Here is an 18221-nt window from a genome sequence, read left to right on the forward strand (position 1 = left end):
TTAAAAGAAAAAAATTGTGAAATATTTGTAAAAAAAAATAAAAATTACACAAAAACTAAAAAAAAAAAACTGCATAAAAATTGAAATATTATGTGAAAAAAATCAAAGAATTTTAGGTCATTTAGATGGCTTTAGAAAATTCAAACATGGAATTACCAAAAAAAAAGAAAGATTAGACACTTTCCGTATTTTAGTAATCAGTGGTAGAACATAGGTAAGTTTCAGGAAAATATCAGTTTCAAACAAAAAAAAGCTCAACTTTCACTTTGACAAATATTTTTTGATTTTAATAATTTGACAAATATGAACTATTTGTCTGCACGGTAGACGAGTGGTTAGCCCACAGGCCTCACAGCTAGGAGACCCGAGTTCAATTCCACTCTCGGCCATCTCTGGTGGTTTTCTTAAAAGAAAAAAATAGTGAAATATTTGTAAAAAAAAAAATACACAAAACTAAAAAAAAAAAACTGCATAAAGTTGAAATATTATGTGAATTTTTTTTTTTTAGGTCATTTAGAACATATGACTATTCAAACATGGAACTACCAAAAAAAAAGACCCGAGTTCAATTCCACTCTCGGCCATCTCTGGTTTTCTTAAAAGAAAAAAATAGTGAAATATTTGTAAAAAAAAAAAAAAATACTCAAAACTAAAAAAAAAAAACTGCATAAAGTTGAAATATTATGTGAAAAAAAAATTTTTTTTTAGGTCATTTAGATGGATTTAGAACATATGACTATTCAAACATGGAACTACCAAAAAAAGACCTGAGTTCAATTCCACTCTCTGCCATCTCTGTGTGGAGTTTGCATGCGTGGGTTTTATTAAAAGAAAAAAATGGTGAAATATTTGTAAAAAAAAAAAAATTACACAAAACTAAAAAAAAAAACTGCATAAAGTTGAAATATTATGTGAAAAAAAATAAAAATTTAGGTCATTTAGATGGATTTAGAAGATATGGCTATTCAAACATGGAACTACCAAAAAAAGACCCGAGTTCAATTCCACTCTCACAAAAAATTGTGAAATATTTGTAAAAAAAAAAAAAAAAAAAAATTAACAAAGCTAAAAAAAATGCATTAAGGTGAAATATTATGTATAAATAAATCAAATAAATAAAATTTATAAATAAATGAATTAATCACACAATAAATAAAAATTAACTCAATAATTTGACTAATTTCAGGCAGGAAGAGAGGGTTCACTCTGTGCATTGCTTTCCCTTTTGTCAGTCATACAGTCTGTGTGTCTCGGTGGGTGGAGGCGGGGTCCACTAGCATACACACACAGTGTAGTAACGTAGTACAAATTGTTTCGCACACTGAAGTCGATTATTTGAATATTTATTTTTTTCGTGCTGGCAGGTGAACAATGTGGACTTTGCCAACATTATCCGGGAGGAGGCGGTGCTATTCCTGCTTGATTTGCCGAGAGGAGAGGAAGTTACAATCCTCGCTCAGAAGAAGAAAGATGGTGAGAACCACGTCAGCCATCTTTTCCAGAATCATTTCACATTTTATTTATTTATTTATTTATTTTTTTTACATCCGCTTTAGTGTACCGCAGAATAGTGGAATCGGACGTCGGCGACTCCTTCTACATCCGCACACATTTTGAATACGAGAAAGAGTCGCCGTATGGATTGAGCTTCAACAAGGGCGAGGTGTTCCGTGTGGTGGACACGCTCTACAACGGCAAGCTAGGCTCCTGGCTTGCTATCCGCATCGGGAAGAACCATCAGGAAGTGGAGAGGGGCATCATCCCTAACAAGAACAGGTGAGTCCCCGCTTTTTTGGGATCTGGATGATTCAATTGGACGATTGGACTACAAACTTCGCCTTCCATGTTTGAGCATGTTTCGCTCATATAGAAATGATTGGATGTATTTGTTTACATTAACTGATGCAGACGCACGGGTGCACCGATTCTTACCTGGTGGGTTGCGGGTGGGTTTGCAGGGTTACAATCCATGGCTGTGTTCGAAACCGCATACTTACCTACTACTCGTAGTAACTTTTTGAGTATTCGGTGTGTCTACAATGGCAGTATGCGATTTTTTGGAGAATGCGAGAAGTTCCCGGATGCAATTAAAATTAATTTAAAAAAATGTAATTTCAATTTTTAGAAATTAAAATTAATTTAATTTTTTTTACATTCCCAATGATGAAGTTGTGTTATTTAAAAAAAAATAATTTTAATTAATTTTAATTTTAATTGGAAATTTAATCAGAACCTAATTCACAATAATGAAGTTGTGATATTTTTAAAAATTTTAATTTTAATTGGAAATGTAATCGGAAACTCATTCACAATAATGAAGTTGTGATATTTTTAAAAATGTTAATTTTAAATTAATTTTAATTCATTTTAATTTTAATTGGAAATGTAATCGGAACCTCATTCACAATAATGAAGTTGTGATATTTAAAAAAAAATAATTTTTAATTAATTTTAATTGGAAATGTAATCGGAAACTCATTCACAATAATGAAGTTGTGATATTTTTTAAATTTTTAATTTTAATTTTAATTGGAAATGTAATCGGAAACTCATTCACAATAATGAAGTTGTGATATTTTTAAGAATTTTAATTTTAATTGGAAATGTAATCAGAAACTCATTCACAATAATGAAGTTGTGATATTTTTAAAAATTTTAATTTTTAATTAATTTTAATTTTAATTGGAAATGTAATCGGAACCTCATTCACAATAATGCAGTTGTGATATTTAAAAAAAATATAATTTTAATTTTTAATTAATTTTAATTTTAATTGGAAATGTAATCGGAAACTCATTCACAATAATGGAGTTGTGATATTTTTAAAAAATTTAATTTAAATTTTAATTGGAAATATAATCAGAAACTCATTCACAATAATGAAGTTGTGATATTTTTAAAAAATTAAATTTTAATTGGAAATGTAATTGGAAACTCATTCACAATAATGAAGTTGTGATATTTTTAAAAATTTTAATTTTAATTTTAATTGGAAATGTAATTGGAAACTCATTCACAATAATGAAGTTGTGATATTTTTAAAAATTTTAATTTTAATTGGAAATGTAATCGGAAACTCATTCACAATAATGAAGTTGTGATATTTAAAAAAAATATATTTTAATTTTAAATGTAATCGGAAACTCATTCACAATAATGAAGTTGTGATATTTAAAAAAATATTTTTTTTTAATTTTAATTTTAATTTTAATTTTAATTTTAATTTTAATTTTAATTTTAATTTTAATTTTAATTTTAATTTTAATTTTAATTTTAATTTTAAATGTAATGGGAAACTTCCTGCAACTTCTTTTGCTTTCACATTGTGTTATTTTGCAGCCGTATTGACTTAAACCAAAACAAAACACAGACGAACACTCAGTGCGCATTGCCTTTGAACGCCTCAGTGCGGGGCACACAGCTCCGACGCAAAAAAGGAGACAGACACGGAGTTAAACACATAATAAAGACCGTTGATGAATCTGTCTGTAGTGTCCACTTTCCACTCCACTCCACTCTTCGAGTCACTAATGCAAGAATACTGTTTGTCAACACAATGTTGCAAAAGCGTTTGCCCGTACAATAACCAAGACAACGTATGAAAACCAAGACACACTTTTGTCAATCCCATGTAAACTAAAGCGTACTATAACTGAACTACCTTAGCGTTTCTTTTGAAGGTCCTAACAACGAATCCCAACTCTCCTACTTTGCTTCAGGGCTGAGCAGCTGTCCAGTGTGCAGTACACCCTCCCCAAAACACCAGGGGGCGACAGAGCGGATTTCTGGCGCTTCCGTGGCCTGCGAAGCTCAAAGAGGAATTTGCGAAAGAGCAGGGAGGACCTGTCGGCACAACCGGTTCAGACCAAGTTCCCCGCCTACGAGAGGGTGGTGCTGAGGGAAGGTAAGCACAGTGCAAGGCGTTGAGGGGGATCGCACGTTTAGATTGCATTTTTTTGGGGGGCGGGGTCTCTGAACGAACTAGTATATAATATCAATTATCTGTACTGTACGGGTGAGTAAATCAAGCGCTCCGAGGGGTGGGGGTCGTGGGGGGACTTTGAGCACACAAAAACCCAAAAACTGAACAGTGTGCCAAAGACCTCCATGGCATCACACCGGATACTCGGAGCATGTGCCCGAATATAGTGCACCTTGCTGGGCCACGCCAAGTGGCTCCCTCCCCTCTATACTCTGGTTCTCCTGACAGTAGTGATGTGGGTAGTAGTCATGTGACAGGCATCTCTAGTCGTGACCTTGACCTTGACCTCTTGATCCCTCACAGCTGGGTTCCTGAGGCCCGTGGTCATCTTTGGACCCATAGCAGACGTGGCGAGAGAAAAACTGGCACGAGAGGAGCCGGATATTTTCGAACTGGCAAGTAAGTAGTCAAAAACCAGTCCTGGTTTTATCTTCATGTGTGCGGTTGTGATATTAATATATATATATATATATATAATATATATAAATATAACAAAATAGAGGAGAATTGTACTACGAAAAAATTTCTAATGTTACAAGACTAAAGTCAAAATATTAAGGTAACAAAGTCATAATTCAGAGAAATAGAGAAAATATTCAATAAAAAGCCAAAATAGAAAAAAAACAGCTGTGATTTTACGAGAATATAAACACAATATTTCAGAGAAAAAAATATTATATAAATTTACAAGAATAAACTGGTAATAACTAATAGAAAAAATTTTCATTTTAGGAGCATAGAGCTGAAATATTCAAGAAAAATATGTTATAATTTTGAAAATATGAGAAAGAAAATTATTATTATTATATTATAAAATATCAAGTCATAAACTGGTAATATATAATCGAAGAAATACTGTCATTTTAGTAGCATAGAGCTGAAATATTCAAGAAAAATATGTTATAATTTAGAAAATATGAGAAAGAAAATTATTTATTATATTATAAAATATAAAGTCATAAACTGGTAATAAATAATAGAAAAAATACTGTCATTTAAGTAGCATACAGCTGAAATATTCAAGAAAAATATGTTCTAATTTTGAAAATATGAGAAAGAAAATACAGTTGTAAAATGTTATTATATTATAAAATATAAAGTCATAAACTGGAAATATATAATAGAAAAATACTGTCATTTTAATAGCATACAGCTGAAATATTCAAGAAAAATATGTTATAATTTTGAAAATATGAGAAAGAAAATTAGTATTATTATATTATAAAATATAAAGCCATAAACTGGTAATATAAAATAGAAAAAATACTGTCATTTTAATAGCATACAGCTGAAATATTAAAGAAAAATATGTTATAATTTTGAAAATATGAGAAAGAAAATACAGTCGGAAAATGTTATTATATTATAAAATATAAAGTCATAAACTGGTAATATATAATGGGAAAAAATACTGTTATTTTAGAAGTATACAGCTGAAATATTCAAGAAAAATGTTATAATTTTGAAAGTACAGTTGTAAAATGTTATTAATTATAAAATATAAAGTCATAAACTGGTAATATACAATACAAAAAATACTGTAATTTTAGTAGCATAGAGCTGAAATATTCAGGAAAAATATGTTATAATTTTGAAAATATGAGAAATAAAATTATTATATTATAAAATTTAAAGTCATAAACTGGTAATATATAATGGAAAAAATACTCATTTTAGTCATTTTAGTTGCATGGAGCTGAAATATTCAAGAAAAATATGTTATAATTTAGAAAATATGAGAAAGAAAATGCAATTGGAAAATGTTATTATATTATAAAATATAAAGTCATATTATTAGAAAAATAAAATGTACTTTACTTTTGACTTTTTCACCTTGCAGTATTTTCCATCTGTGACTTCCTAGCATTCCTAAATGCATCCCATCCGTGTGTCTTTGCCACTTTGGTGACGTTTGTGTTACTGTATTGTCTTTTCAGAAACACAGCAACAACAAGGAGGGGAAAGTATGTCATTTATAGCGCATCAACTTGCATTTGCTTTATTTGATTGAAAAAAAAACAAAAAAATGGCAGATGGCGAACCGGCGAGCGTGTTTGGTAGTTGGCTTGCCGCTCGATTTTACGGGGAAATACCGCTTGATGGAAGGAACTCTGGAACAATCAAACATCCAAATGCCAAACACTGCCTAGGGGCCTGCTATTTACCTGTCAAATACTACTAACTCACTACCAATACTGCATAACAGACTCGATCAAGTACTGTGATCTCATTGGGGTTGATGAGAAATACGAGTGATGTGTACTCTTTCAGGTCATGACAAAAACATTAGCTTACGTGACATTACCTTGACACTGCATGAAGTCAGCCATGGCATGTCCCGCATGCTAGAATAGAGAAAAAAAAAAAAAAATCTCCTCCCATCCTGTGTGGAAGTGGTACCTTTCTGGCTTCTTAGGTTTAGAAAAAGCTAGCTAGCTCGCTGGCTTGCGGCTGTCTCGAGTGCCTGCAGCATAAGAGTTGTGCAATGTGGTGTAAATAATGAATATTAATAATAATAATAATAGTAAATGTGACTAAGGGGCTCTGATAATGTTAAAAACATTTATTTCTATCGCGGAAATTCAATGATATATTTTGTCAAATATATATTATATATTTTTAGCAGTTGAATATGGTTTATGAGTAGTTTAAAAAAAAGCAAGTTTTAGCTAATTTTAGCCTAACCGAGATTGTACAAAGTGCAGTCCGGGGGCCATTTGCGGCACACTGCTTTTTTTTTGGGGGGGGGGGGCAAAATATTTCTTAAATAGAGCAAAAAAAAAATCACATTTGCAAACATGAATAAAAAATGAAAAAAAAAAATTCATTTCCATCGCGGAAATTAATTGATTGACTCTATCAAGTTTTGTCAAAAATATATTCATGAATAAATTACGCTGTTTAGTAGTTGAATATGGTTTATGAGTAGTTCAAGAAAGCAAGTTTTAGCTAATTTTAGCCTTACCGAGATTGTACAAAGTGCAGTCCGGGGGCCATTTGCGGTACACTGCTTTTTTTGGCAAAATATTTCTTAAATAGAGCAAAAAAAAAAGCATATTTGCAAACCAGACGTAATCATGACTATTTAATCAAATTAACTTAAAAAAACGAAAAACGAAATTTGCAACAATGAAGCAGCCCTATTTGAAACAAAAAAATTTTTTTTGTTTAGTCAATTTTTTTTTTGAGGGGTGGGGGGTCCAAACTGAGGCCCAGGGGCCATATGCGTCTGTGTTTTTTTTAGGGGGATCCAAACTGTGGTCCGGGGGCCATGTGTTTTTGTTTTTTTGGTTTGGTCACAAAAAAAAAAAATTCAAAAAAAAAAATTTTTGTTTAGTCAATTTTTTTTTTGAGGGGAGGGGGGATCCAAATGTGGTCCGGGGGCCATATGCGTCTGTGGTTTTTTTTTCTGGCCTCCAGAAGCACACCGAAAAAAAAATGCAACAATCTGCAGTAATTTCAGAAAAATCAAGTTGAAAAAATTTTTTGAAAATTTGCAAGACAAAAGTAAAATAAAAAAAAAAGTCACTATTTTATAAGAGTTGGAAAGTTGGACGAGTTGGAAAATAAATAAACAGCTGTAATTTTTTCATTCTAACAAGAGAAAAAACTCATAATAACATCAGGAAAAATACTAATAATGGTTGAACAATGAAAGAAAAAATATGTTTAAAGAAAAAATGTGAGATATGAGAAACAAACAAAACAGAAATGAAACACACTGAAGGATTAAGGATGATGGGCAAAATTCCCACAAAAAAAAAGCACATATGAAAATATAAAGCCACACTTTGACACTTGGCAATGTCTGTTTAACAAAGCTGCATTTCTTATTATTTCATATTATTTCATATCGTATGAGTCACTGCCCTTATCATCCTTATGAGAAGAGAATACTCCCCTTCGTGTTTCCGGGCAGGACACCATTTTTTTTTTTTATTTTGATGTGATTCATAAACTCCCCTACGCAGCTTGACTTCAATTCCTGCATATTCTATGACTAAATACATTTCTGGTAGTAATAATAAATAAGCTTATCGGCCACTAGAAAGCATTTCCATTTGCATCGATCTAATGGCTACTGCATGGATTGACTGGCACCATCATCTGTTTTTCTCAACACTTGTCCTCTCCTGTACAAGAGGCCGTTCCATTCTTGTCCACGTTCCGCTTCTTTTTATGGGAGTTGACAACCGCATGCCACGAGGATGACTAATTTGGGCACTGCCTTGTCTTTATGCGTTTATGCGGAGTGTCGACGTGTTTGCAGTTAACGTTGTCTCTTTGCCTTCCGCAGAAAGCGAGCCGCGGGATGCTGGAAGTGATCAAAAAAGCTCTGGCATCATTCGCCTGCACACCATCAAGCAGATCATCGACCGGGTGAGAGGAATGCCTGATAAGAGCACAGAACGCATGGGGGGGGGGGGGGGGGGGGGGGGCGTTCAAACTGTGCATCTTTTGTTTTTGTTTTTTTTGTTTGGTCTGGTTTTTTTTGGGGGGGGGGGTCCAAATTGTGGCCCGGGGGTCCAAATTGTGGCCCGGGGGCCATATGCGTCTGTGTTTTTTTTGGGGGGTTTGGTCTGTTTTTTTTGGGGAGGGGGGGTCCAAACTGGTGCAGGGGTCATGTGCGTGTGTTTTTTTTTTTTTTTTTTTGGGGGGGGGGGGGGGTCCAAAGTATGGCCTGGGGGCCATGTGCATCTTTGTTTTTTTTTGCTTGGTCTGTTTTTTTTTAGGGGGATCCAAACTTTGGCCCGGGGGCCATATGCGTCTGTGTTTTTTTTTTTGTTTCGTCTGTTTTTTTTTGGGGGGGGGGGTCCAAACTGTGGTCCGGGGGCCATGTACGTGTGGTTTTATTTTTTGTTTTTTTTTGGTTTGGTCTTTTTTTTTTTTTTTTAGAGGGGGGTCCAAACTGTGGTCCGGGGGCCATGTGCGTCTGTTTTTTTTTTTTTTTTTTGGTTTGGTCTGTTTTTTGGGGGGGAGGGGGTCCACACTGTGGCCCGGGGGCCATATGCGTCTGTGTTTTTATTCTGGCCTGCAGCACATTCTACAAATATAATTCCAGAATTATATTTGAAATTTTTTTTGAAAATTTGCAAGACAAAAGTAAAATAAAAAAACAGTCACTATTTTATAAGAGTTAATAAACCAAAATAATTTCCAAGAAAGTTGGATGAGTTGAAAAATAAATAAACAGCAGAAATGAAAAAAACTGCTGTAATTTTTTCATTCTAACAAGAGAAAAAAGGTCTCCACTTTCTGAGAATAAACTCATAATAATATCAGGAAAAATACTAATAATGGTTGAACTATGAAAGAAAAAATATGTGAGATATGACAAACAAAACAGATTAATGTGTAAATCATTTGGAAATTAGTCTGCGGAATAAACTTAGAACATGATGGCAATAAAGTCCAAATATTATGTTTTAATGTTTTATATTTTATTTTGAAATGTATAACTTCTTAGCATACCTACATATGCTGCTTTACTTCTGTCCTTTTGTTTTCCCACTGTGTGGTACTTTAAGATTTGTTCAGGCATGGCTCACTGCTGCCCTCTGGTGGATCATCTCTGTTACCTCAGCAAAATGCTGACAAATGAATATTTATGTATGACCGGTTCATTATGTATTATGACAACATCCATTGTTTGTTTTTTGTGTGTGAAAGGACAAACATGCAGTATTGGACATCACCCCAAATGCAGTGGACCGTTTGAACTACGCCCAGTGGTATCCCATCGTAGTGTTCCTCAACCCAGACACAAAGCAAGGCGTCAAGAACATGAGGACCAGACTCTGCCCCGAGTCTCGGAAGAGTGCCCGGAAACTGTATGAACGAGCCCTGAAACTGAGGAAGAACAACCACCATCTTTTCACCAGTGAGTCACCCGTTGGAGGGGGGGGTGAGATATAGCTGATATGCATATTTATTACGATAATAAGAATGATTTTTTTTCTGTTTTAGCAACTATTAACTTGAACAACATGAACGATGGCTGGTTTGGAGCACTGAAGGAAACAATCCAGCAGCAGCAAAACCAGCTGGTGTGGGTTTCAGAGGGCAAGGTAAGGCATAACTGATAGATAAATACAATATTGGCATGCGAGCAGTGCTAACACGTGAACGTTAGCATGCTAACACCTAGCATAATAGTGTCCGCTTAAGTTCATATTCATGAAAATCGTAAAAAATACTAGTATGCTAACCCCTAGCATCTAGTGTCTACCAATGGTGACGATGGCTAAAACTGATACTATGCTAATGTTAGCATGCTAACACCTAGCATAGTGTTTATACAAGTGTCGACCCATGAAAAGGGCTAAAAAAGCTATTAACCTAATATTGGCATGCTAGCAATGCTAACATGTGAACGTTAGCATGCTAACACCTGGCATGATAGTACTAAGTGTTTATAAAAGTGTCTACCCATGAAAAGGGCTAAAAATGCTATTAACCTAATATTGGCATGCTAGCAATGTTAACATGTGAATGTTAGCATGCTAACACCTAGCATAATAGTGTCCGCTTAGGTTCATATTCATGAAAATACTATAAATATTTAATAAATAAAAATACCAATAAAAATACTAGTATGCTAACCCCTAGCATCTAGTGTCTACCAATTGTGACAGTGGCTAAAACTGATACTATGCTAATGTTAGCATTCTAACATCTGGCATGATAGTATTAGGTGTTTATAAAAGTGTCTACCTATGAAAAGGGCTAAAAATGCTATTAACCTAATATTGGCATGCTAGCAATGTTAGCATGCTAACACCTAGCATAATAGTATCCGCTTAAGTTCATATTCATGAAAATCACAACAAAAATACTAGTATGCTAACCCCTAACATCTAGTGTCTACCAATGGTGACAGTGGCTAAAACTGATACTATGCTAATGTTAGCATGCTAACACCTAGCATAATAGTGACAAAGTGTTTATATATGTGTCTACCCATGAAAATAGCAAGAGATGCCAGTATGCTAATGGTAGCATGGTGAGTGGAGGTATAATATTGGCATGCTAGCAATGTTAGCATGCTGACACCTAGCATAATAGTGTCCGCTTAAGTTTATATTCATGAAAATCGCAAAAAAATACTAATACTAATGTCTACCTATGACAATGGCTAAAACTGATACTGTGCTAATGTTAGCATGCTAACACCTAGCATAATAGTGTCCGCTTAGGTTCATATTCATGAAAATACTATAAATATTTAATAAATAAAAATACCAATAAAAATACTAGTATGCTAACCCCTAGCATCTAGTGTCTACCAATTGTGACAGTGGCTAAAACTGATACTATGCTAATGTTAGCATTCTAACATCTGGCATGATAGTATTAGGTGTTTATAAAAGTGTCTACCTATGAAAAGGGCTAAAAATGCTATTAACCTAATATTGGCATGCTAGCAATGTTAGCATGCTAACACCTAGCATAATAATATCCGCTTAAGTTCATATTCATGAAAATCACAACAAAAATACTAGTATGCTAACCCCTAACATCTAGTGTCTACCAATGGTGACAGTGGCTAAAACTGATACTATGCTAATGTTAGCATGCTAACACCTAGCATAATAGTGACAAAGTGTTTATATATGTGTCTACCCATGAAAATAGCAAGAGATGCCAGTATGCTAATGGTAGCATGGTGAGTGGAGGTATAATATTGGCATGCTAGCAATGTTAGCATGCTGACACCTAGCATAATAGTGTCCGCTTAAGTTTATATTCATGAAAATCGCAAAAAAATACTAATACTAATGTCTACCTATGACAATGGCTAAAACTGATACTGTGCTAATGTTAGCATGCTAACAACTAGCATAATAGCGACACAAAGTGTTTATATATGTGTCTACCCATGAAAATAGCAAGAGATGCCAGTATGCTAACGTTAGCATGGTAAGTGGAGGTAAGACACTGTCACGAGACACTGGGTTCCCAAGACGGTACACAAAGATTAGGTCTATGGTACCGTGTGTACGGTACCCTGGCCCCGCCTCCACCCATTCAGACCATATCTGTGTATCCATATAGTGAGATATTAGATATTTATTTATATTTATATATATTAATTTCTATATATTTTATGCCTTTCCCTGAACTCCCAGGCTGATGGGGCAGCGGAGGATGATCTGGACATCCACGACGACCGCCTGTCCTACCTGTCGGCGCCGGGCAGCGAGTATTCCATGTACAGCACCGACAGCCGCCACACCTCTGACTACGAGGACACGGACACGGAGGGCGGAGCCTACACCGACCAGGAGCTGGACGAAACGCTTAACGACGACGTGGGTCCGCCCGCCGAGCCCGCCATCACCCGTTCGTCCGAGCCCGTCCGCGACGACCCGCCCGTCATCCAGGAACCGCCGGGCTACGCTGGCTACCCGCACGCGCTGCAGTCGGCGGACCCGCTGAACCGCATCGACCCGGCTGGTTTCAAAGCTGCGGCGCCTCAGCAGGTAGCGTTTCTGAGAGCTGTGCGTCTCCCCTGTTGTCTGGAGGACGTGGTGTGCGTTAGGAGGGTTTTCTGGAGGCGCTATTGAATCTTTCTCTGTCTTTTAATTGTTCGAACGCAATATCAAGTGTGATGATGGTCAGAACTGCAGTATTGTGGTCAGGTATTTATCGCCTTACTGTGAAAATGAATATACGTATACACCTTACAGTATATAGTACTTATGAAAGAGTATTTATTCAACCCCTTTGTGTGTGTTTGTTGACTAATCTTTGTGTGTGTGTGTGTCATATTTAAGAACAGGGGTGTCCAAACTTCTCGTATATATTTCAAGAAAAAAAAACAACATCTTAAGGCTTTTTTCACCATTATTTTTTTTCTTAAAATTATTAATTATTCTTAAATTCATAAATTTTCTACTCAGAGTATTATGACGTTATTTAATATATTTTCCAAAATTAACGACTTGAATTTGTTTTATTTCAAATATAATATATTTTTAATTAAAAATGTCAACTCTATGCTCCTAAAATGTCATAATTTTTCCCCTTAGAATTTTTTTTTTCTCGCAATATTTTGACTTTATTCTCATAAAATTTTTACAAATTTTTTCTGCCTTGTTTTTTTTGCTATTTTCAAACTATTCTTCTAATTTTTATTCTCAGAATTTTGACTGTATTCACATATTATAATTTAACCCAATTGTGTAAAAACGACAACCTGATTTTTTGTTTTGTCATAATATTATGTTTAAAATAATATATAAAATAATATAAGCATAACATATAAACCAAAAAATTACCACTTCCACACTAAATGAGAGTGTTGTTAAATTATGTGTTTAGAATGTATCACGGGCCAATAAAAAACAGGTCTGGTCGTAAATGGCCCCCGGGGGCATACTTAGGACACCTGTGATGTAGAAGTATTTGTTTGCATGACACTGTGCAGGCTACGAGATCACTGCAGGGACATAACTGCTAGCATAGCAAGCTCGTGAGATAACTAGTTAGCCTCCCCAAATTATGTAAGTTAAAAAAGCGTTTGAAACCGATTGGGGAGGAAGGGCAGAGAAACCAAAAAAAATACCACTTCCACACTAAATGAGAGTGTTGTTAAATTATGTTTAGAATGTATCACTGGCCCCCGGGGGCATACTTTGGACACCTGTGAAGTAGATGTATTTGTTTACATGACACTGTGCAGGCTTCAAGATCACTGCAGGGACATAACTGCTAGCATAGCAAGCCAGTGAGCTAACTAGTTAGCCTCCCCAAATTATGTAAGTTAAAAAAAGCGTTTGAAACGATTGGGGAAGAAAGGCAAAGAAACCAAAAAATTACCACTTCCACACTAAATGAGTGTTGTTAAATTATGTTTAGAATGTATCACGGGCCAATAAAAAACAGCTCTGGTCGTAAATGGCCCCTGGGGGCATACTTTGGACACCTGTGATGTAGATGTATTTGTTTACATGACACTGTGCAGGCTACGAGATCACTGCAGGGACATAACTGCTAGCATAGCAAGCCCGTGAGCTAACTAGTTAGCCTCCCCAAATTATGTAAGTTAAAAAAGCATTTGAAACCGATTGGGGAAGAAAGGCAAAGAAACCAAAAAATTACCACTTCCACACTAAGTGAGAGGATTCGTTTTTTCTCTCCTGTTTTTTTAGTGTTAGCCTAACTAGTTAGCCTCCCCATTTTATGTAAGTTAAGAAAGCGTTTGAAACCGATTGGGGAAGAAGGGCAGAGAAACCAAAAAATTACCACTTCCACACTAAACACAACTGCTAGAATAGCAAGCCCGTGAGCTAACTAGTTAGCCTCGTCCTGTTTAAAATATGACTAGGAAAAAAAAATTCATTAAATTATTAAATTTTTACTTTACTGCTGATTTGTCCATCTTTGCCCACGGGCCACACTTTGGACACCCCTGCTCCATCCAGCAGCTAAGATGAACTGTTCCTCTTGTATTCTGTATTAGCGCAACTTATCTGTACGACTGTTACTGACTGGAGCGGCAACGTTCCTTCTAATTTGTTCCAAGTGTCTGTAACCCAATTCCTCGATGTCCACTTCTCCACCTGTCATCCCGATAATCGGGAATTGTGTTGATACCAGAAAGTATTGTGTGCATGTTGAAAAAAAAAAAAAACGTCCGTGTTGATGTGACATGTATTTCACCCGCAATTCGATTCCCGAATCCAAATAGTGGGACTACCTTGTTAGTGAGCGTACAGGACTAAGGACTAGGATTCGTGTATTGTTATGGTAGAATTAAAGCCAAATTAGTGTACTCTAACTTGTACTCTAATGTGTCCTAATTCCTAATCTGGGCTAAAAGAAGTGATGTGATTGGCTCATTGGCGAACGTAGCGAATCCCGCGACAGTACTAACCCTTGTTTGCAGTGCACCGTTAGCGTGTCAGCACGTGTTATTAAACATTTTTGACCCACTTCACAGAAAGCAGAAGCCACTGCCGCCCCTAGCAACCCTCAGCAGACTGAGACAGTGACCCCTGCTGTAAAAACTGTAGGGGGCCCGAGCCCCGCCGAGGCTCCCGGAGCTCTCCGAGCCAGCCAACCGAGCCCCGACCCCGAGGTTGGCTCACTAAAGAGACCCCGGCCTGAGCTAGCCACTCAGAGTGTCGCGTCCGAACCCCGAGAATCTGGACTGGCCGGTTCAGAACCAAAGGTATCCGACTGACCCGCCTGCGGATGCCGCGTGACCGGGCCACCGCCCCGCCCCGTTCGGCTCGATCTGACCCGACCGACCGCCTGTGCCGCTGCTTGTCTACCTGCCTATCTTCTTCTGCCACGCTTATTCGTTTCAACTTTAGCGCCCCCTGCATGTCTGCTGCATGGGCCGGCGTGTGAGCAAATGCTGTTAAGCAACAGTGGGCGTGGTCACGTTGCCCGGCGACGCCCACTGTTACCGATCCTCTTTGCATGGCCACTAGAGTGTGCTGTTATTCACAAACGCCCGTGACACCCGATTTGCTTTTTTTTTTTTTTTTTTTTGTAAAAGTAGCCTTTCACTCCCCAACCGGGGTGTCGCTGAGTATCGAAGTATGAACAAGGGACGCGAGACTCGGCTGGGAAATGAAGGGTTGCTTCATGAGTACCAGGTTTTGAAGTATGTGTTAGACTTGTTGTGTTCGATGTTAGTCCACTTAATAAGACAGTGGGTGTCATTTTCCAATCTGCAAAAAATGATAACTTGGTATGTAAACACTGACAATCTCAGGAGGCCTTACAAAGAACACTAAATTCATCACACAGCAACCTAAGCAACTTACGTGTTCTTACAAAGAACACTAAATTCATCACACAGCAACCTAAGCAACTTACGTCATCTTACAAAGAACACTACATTCATCACACAGCAACCTAAGCAACTTACATGTTCTTACAAAGAACACTAAATTCATCACACAGCAACCTAAGCAACTTACTTGTTCTTACAAAGAACACTAAATTCGTCACACAGCAACCTAAGCAACTTACGTCATCTTACAAAGAACACTAAATTCGTCACACAGCAACCTAAGCAACTTACGTGTTCTTACAAAGAACACTAAATTCATCACACAGCAACCTAAGCAACTTACATCATCTTACAAAGAACACTAAATTCGTCACACAGCAACCTAAGCAACTTACGTCATCTTACAAAGAACACTAAATTCGTCACACAGCAACCTAAGCAACTTACGTCATCTTACAAACACTAAATTCGTCACACAGCAACCTAAGCAACTTACGTCATCTTACAAAGAACACTAAATTCGTCACACAGCAACCTAAGCAACTTACGTCATCTTACAAAGAACACTAAATTTGTCACACAGCAACCAAAGCAACTTACGTCATCTTACAAAGAACACTAAATTCGTCACACAGCAACCTAAGCAACTTACGTCATCTTACAAAGAACACTAAATTCGTCACACAGCAACCTAAGCAACTTACGTCATCTTACAAACACTAAATTCATCACACAGCAACCTAAGCAACTTACGTCTTCTTACAAAGAACACTAAATTCATCACACAGCAACCTAAGCAACTTACGTCATCTTACAAAGAACACTAAATTCGTCACACAGCAACCTAAGCAACTTACGTCATCTTACAAAGAACACTAAATTCGTCACACAGCAACCTAAGCAACTTACGTCATCTTACAAAGAACACTAAATTCGTCACACAGCAACCTAAGCAACTTACGTCATCTTACAAAGAACACTAAATTCGTCACACAGCAACCTAAGCAACTTACGTCATCTTACAAAGAACACTAAATTCGTCACACAGCAACCTAAGCAACTTACGTCATCTTACAAAGAACACTAAATTCGTCACACAGCAACCTAAGCAACTTACGTCATCTTACAAAGAACACTAAATTCATCACACAGCAACCTAAGCAACTTACGTCATCTTACAAAGAACACTAAATTCGTCACACAGCAACCTAAGCAACTTACGTCATCTTACAAAGAACACTAAATTCGTCACACAGCAACCTAAGCAACTTACGTCATCTTACAAAGAACACTACATTCGTCACACAGCAACCTAAGCAACTTACGTCATCTTACAAAGAACACTAAATTCGTCACACAGCAACCTAAGCAACTTACATGTTCTTACAAAGAACACTAAATTCGTCACACAGCAACCTAAGCAACTTACGTCATCTTACAAAGAACACTACATTCATCACACAGCAACCTAAGCAACTTACGCCATCTTACAAAGAACACTAAATTCGTCACACAGCAACCTAAGCAACTTACGTCATCTTACAAAGAACACTAAATTCGTCACACAGCAACCTAAGCAACTTACGTCATCTTACAAAGAACACTAAATTCGTCACACAGCAACCTAAGCGACTTACGTCATCTTACAAAGAACACTAAATTCGTCACACAGCAACCAAAGCAACTTACGTCATCTTACAAAGAACACTAAATTCGTCACACAGCAACCTAAGCAACTTACGTCACCTTACAAAGAACACTAAATTCGTCACACAGCAACCTAAGCAACTTACGTCATCTTACAAAGAACACTAAATTCGTCACACAGCAACCTAAGCAACTTACGTCATCTTACAAAGAACACTAAATTCGTCACACAGCAACCTAAGCAACTTACGTCATCTTACAAAGAACACTAAATTCGTCACACAGCAACCTAAGCAACTTACGTCATCTTACAAAGAACACTAAATTCGTCACACAGCAACCTAAGCAACTTACGTCATCTTACAAAGAACACTAAATTCGTCACACAGCAACCTAAGCAACTTACGTCATCTTACAAAGAACACTACATTCGTCACACAGCAACCTAAGCGACTTACGTCACCTTACAAAGAACACTAAATTCGTCACACAGCAACCTAAGCAACTTATGGTACACTTGAGAAATATTCGCGGGGGGGGGTGCTGGAACCTATCCCAGCTACAGCTACAGTAGCTAGGGGTACACCCTGGACTGGTGGCCAGCCAATCGCAGGGGCACAGATGGCCGAGGGTGGGATTGAACTCGGGTCTCCTAGCTGTGAGGTCTGTGTGCTAACCACTCGACCCGCCGTGCAGCCCTTACGCCCATTATGTCAACAATATTGGGGAATATGAGTGTAAATTTGACTATAGGGGTGTTAGTTAATGTCTAGAGGGCTCTACTGATGTTCATTCATTCATTCATTTTCTACCGCTTCTATCCCAGCTGTCTTTGGGCGAGAG

At 36.8% G+C, this 18221-nt stretch overlaps 1 protein-coding gene across 7 annotated transcripts in view; it reads left to right on the forward strand.

Moving 5' to 3' along the window:
* Positions 1–18221, forward strand: part of tjp1a (tight junction protein 1a) — a 127511-nt gene that overhangs the window by 97579 nt on the left and 11711 nt on the right. For 4 of the 7 annotated variants that reach the window (XM_058078741.1, XM_058078744.1, XM_058078745.1 and 1 more), the window contains exons 13-22: positions 1365–1473; positions 1557–1776; positions 3720–3904; positions 4286–4381; positions 5920–5946; positions 8280–8362; positions 9653–9863; positions 9950–10050; positions 12112–12465; positions 14928–15158. In XM_058078741.1, the coding sequence (XP_057934724.1) occupies positions 1365–1473; positions 1557–1776; positions 3720–3904; positions 4286–4381; positions 5920–5946; positions 8280–8362; positions 9653–9863; positions 9950–10050; positions 12112–12465; positions 14928–15158 (1617 nt within the window). The remainder of the gene's footprint in view (positions 1–1364; positions 1474–1556; positions 1777–3719; positions 3905–4285; positions 4382–5919; positions 5947–8279; positions 8363–9652; positions 9864–9949; positions 10051–12111; positions 12466–14927; positions 15159–18221) is intronic. The other 3 variants (XM_058078743.1, XM_058078746.1, XM_058078747.1) reach the window with 1 other exon arrangement.

Source organism: Doryrhamphus excisus, chromosome 7 (genome assembly GCF_030265055.1).
Source record: "Doryrhamphus excisus isolate RoL2022-K1 chromosome 7, RoL_Dexc_1.0, whole genome shotgun sequence".
NCBI lineage: Eukaryota > Metazoa > Chordata > Actinopteri > Syngnathiformes > Syngnathidae > Doryrhamphus > Doryrhamphus excisus.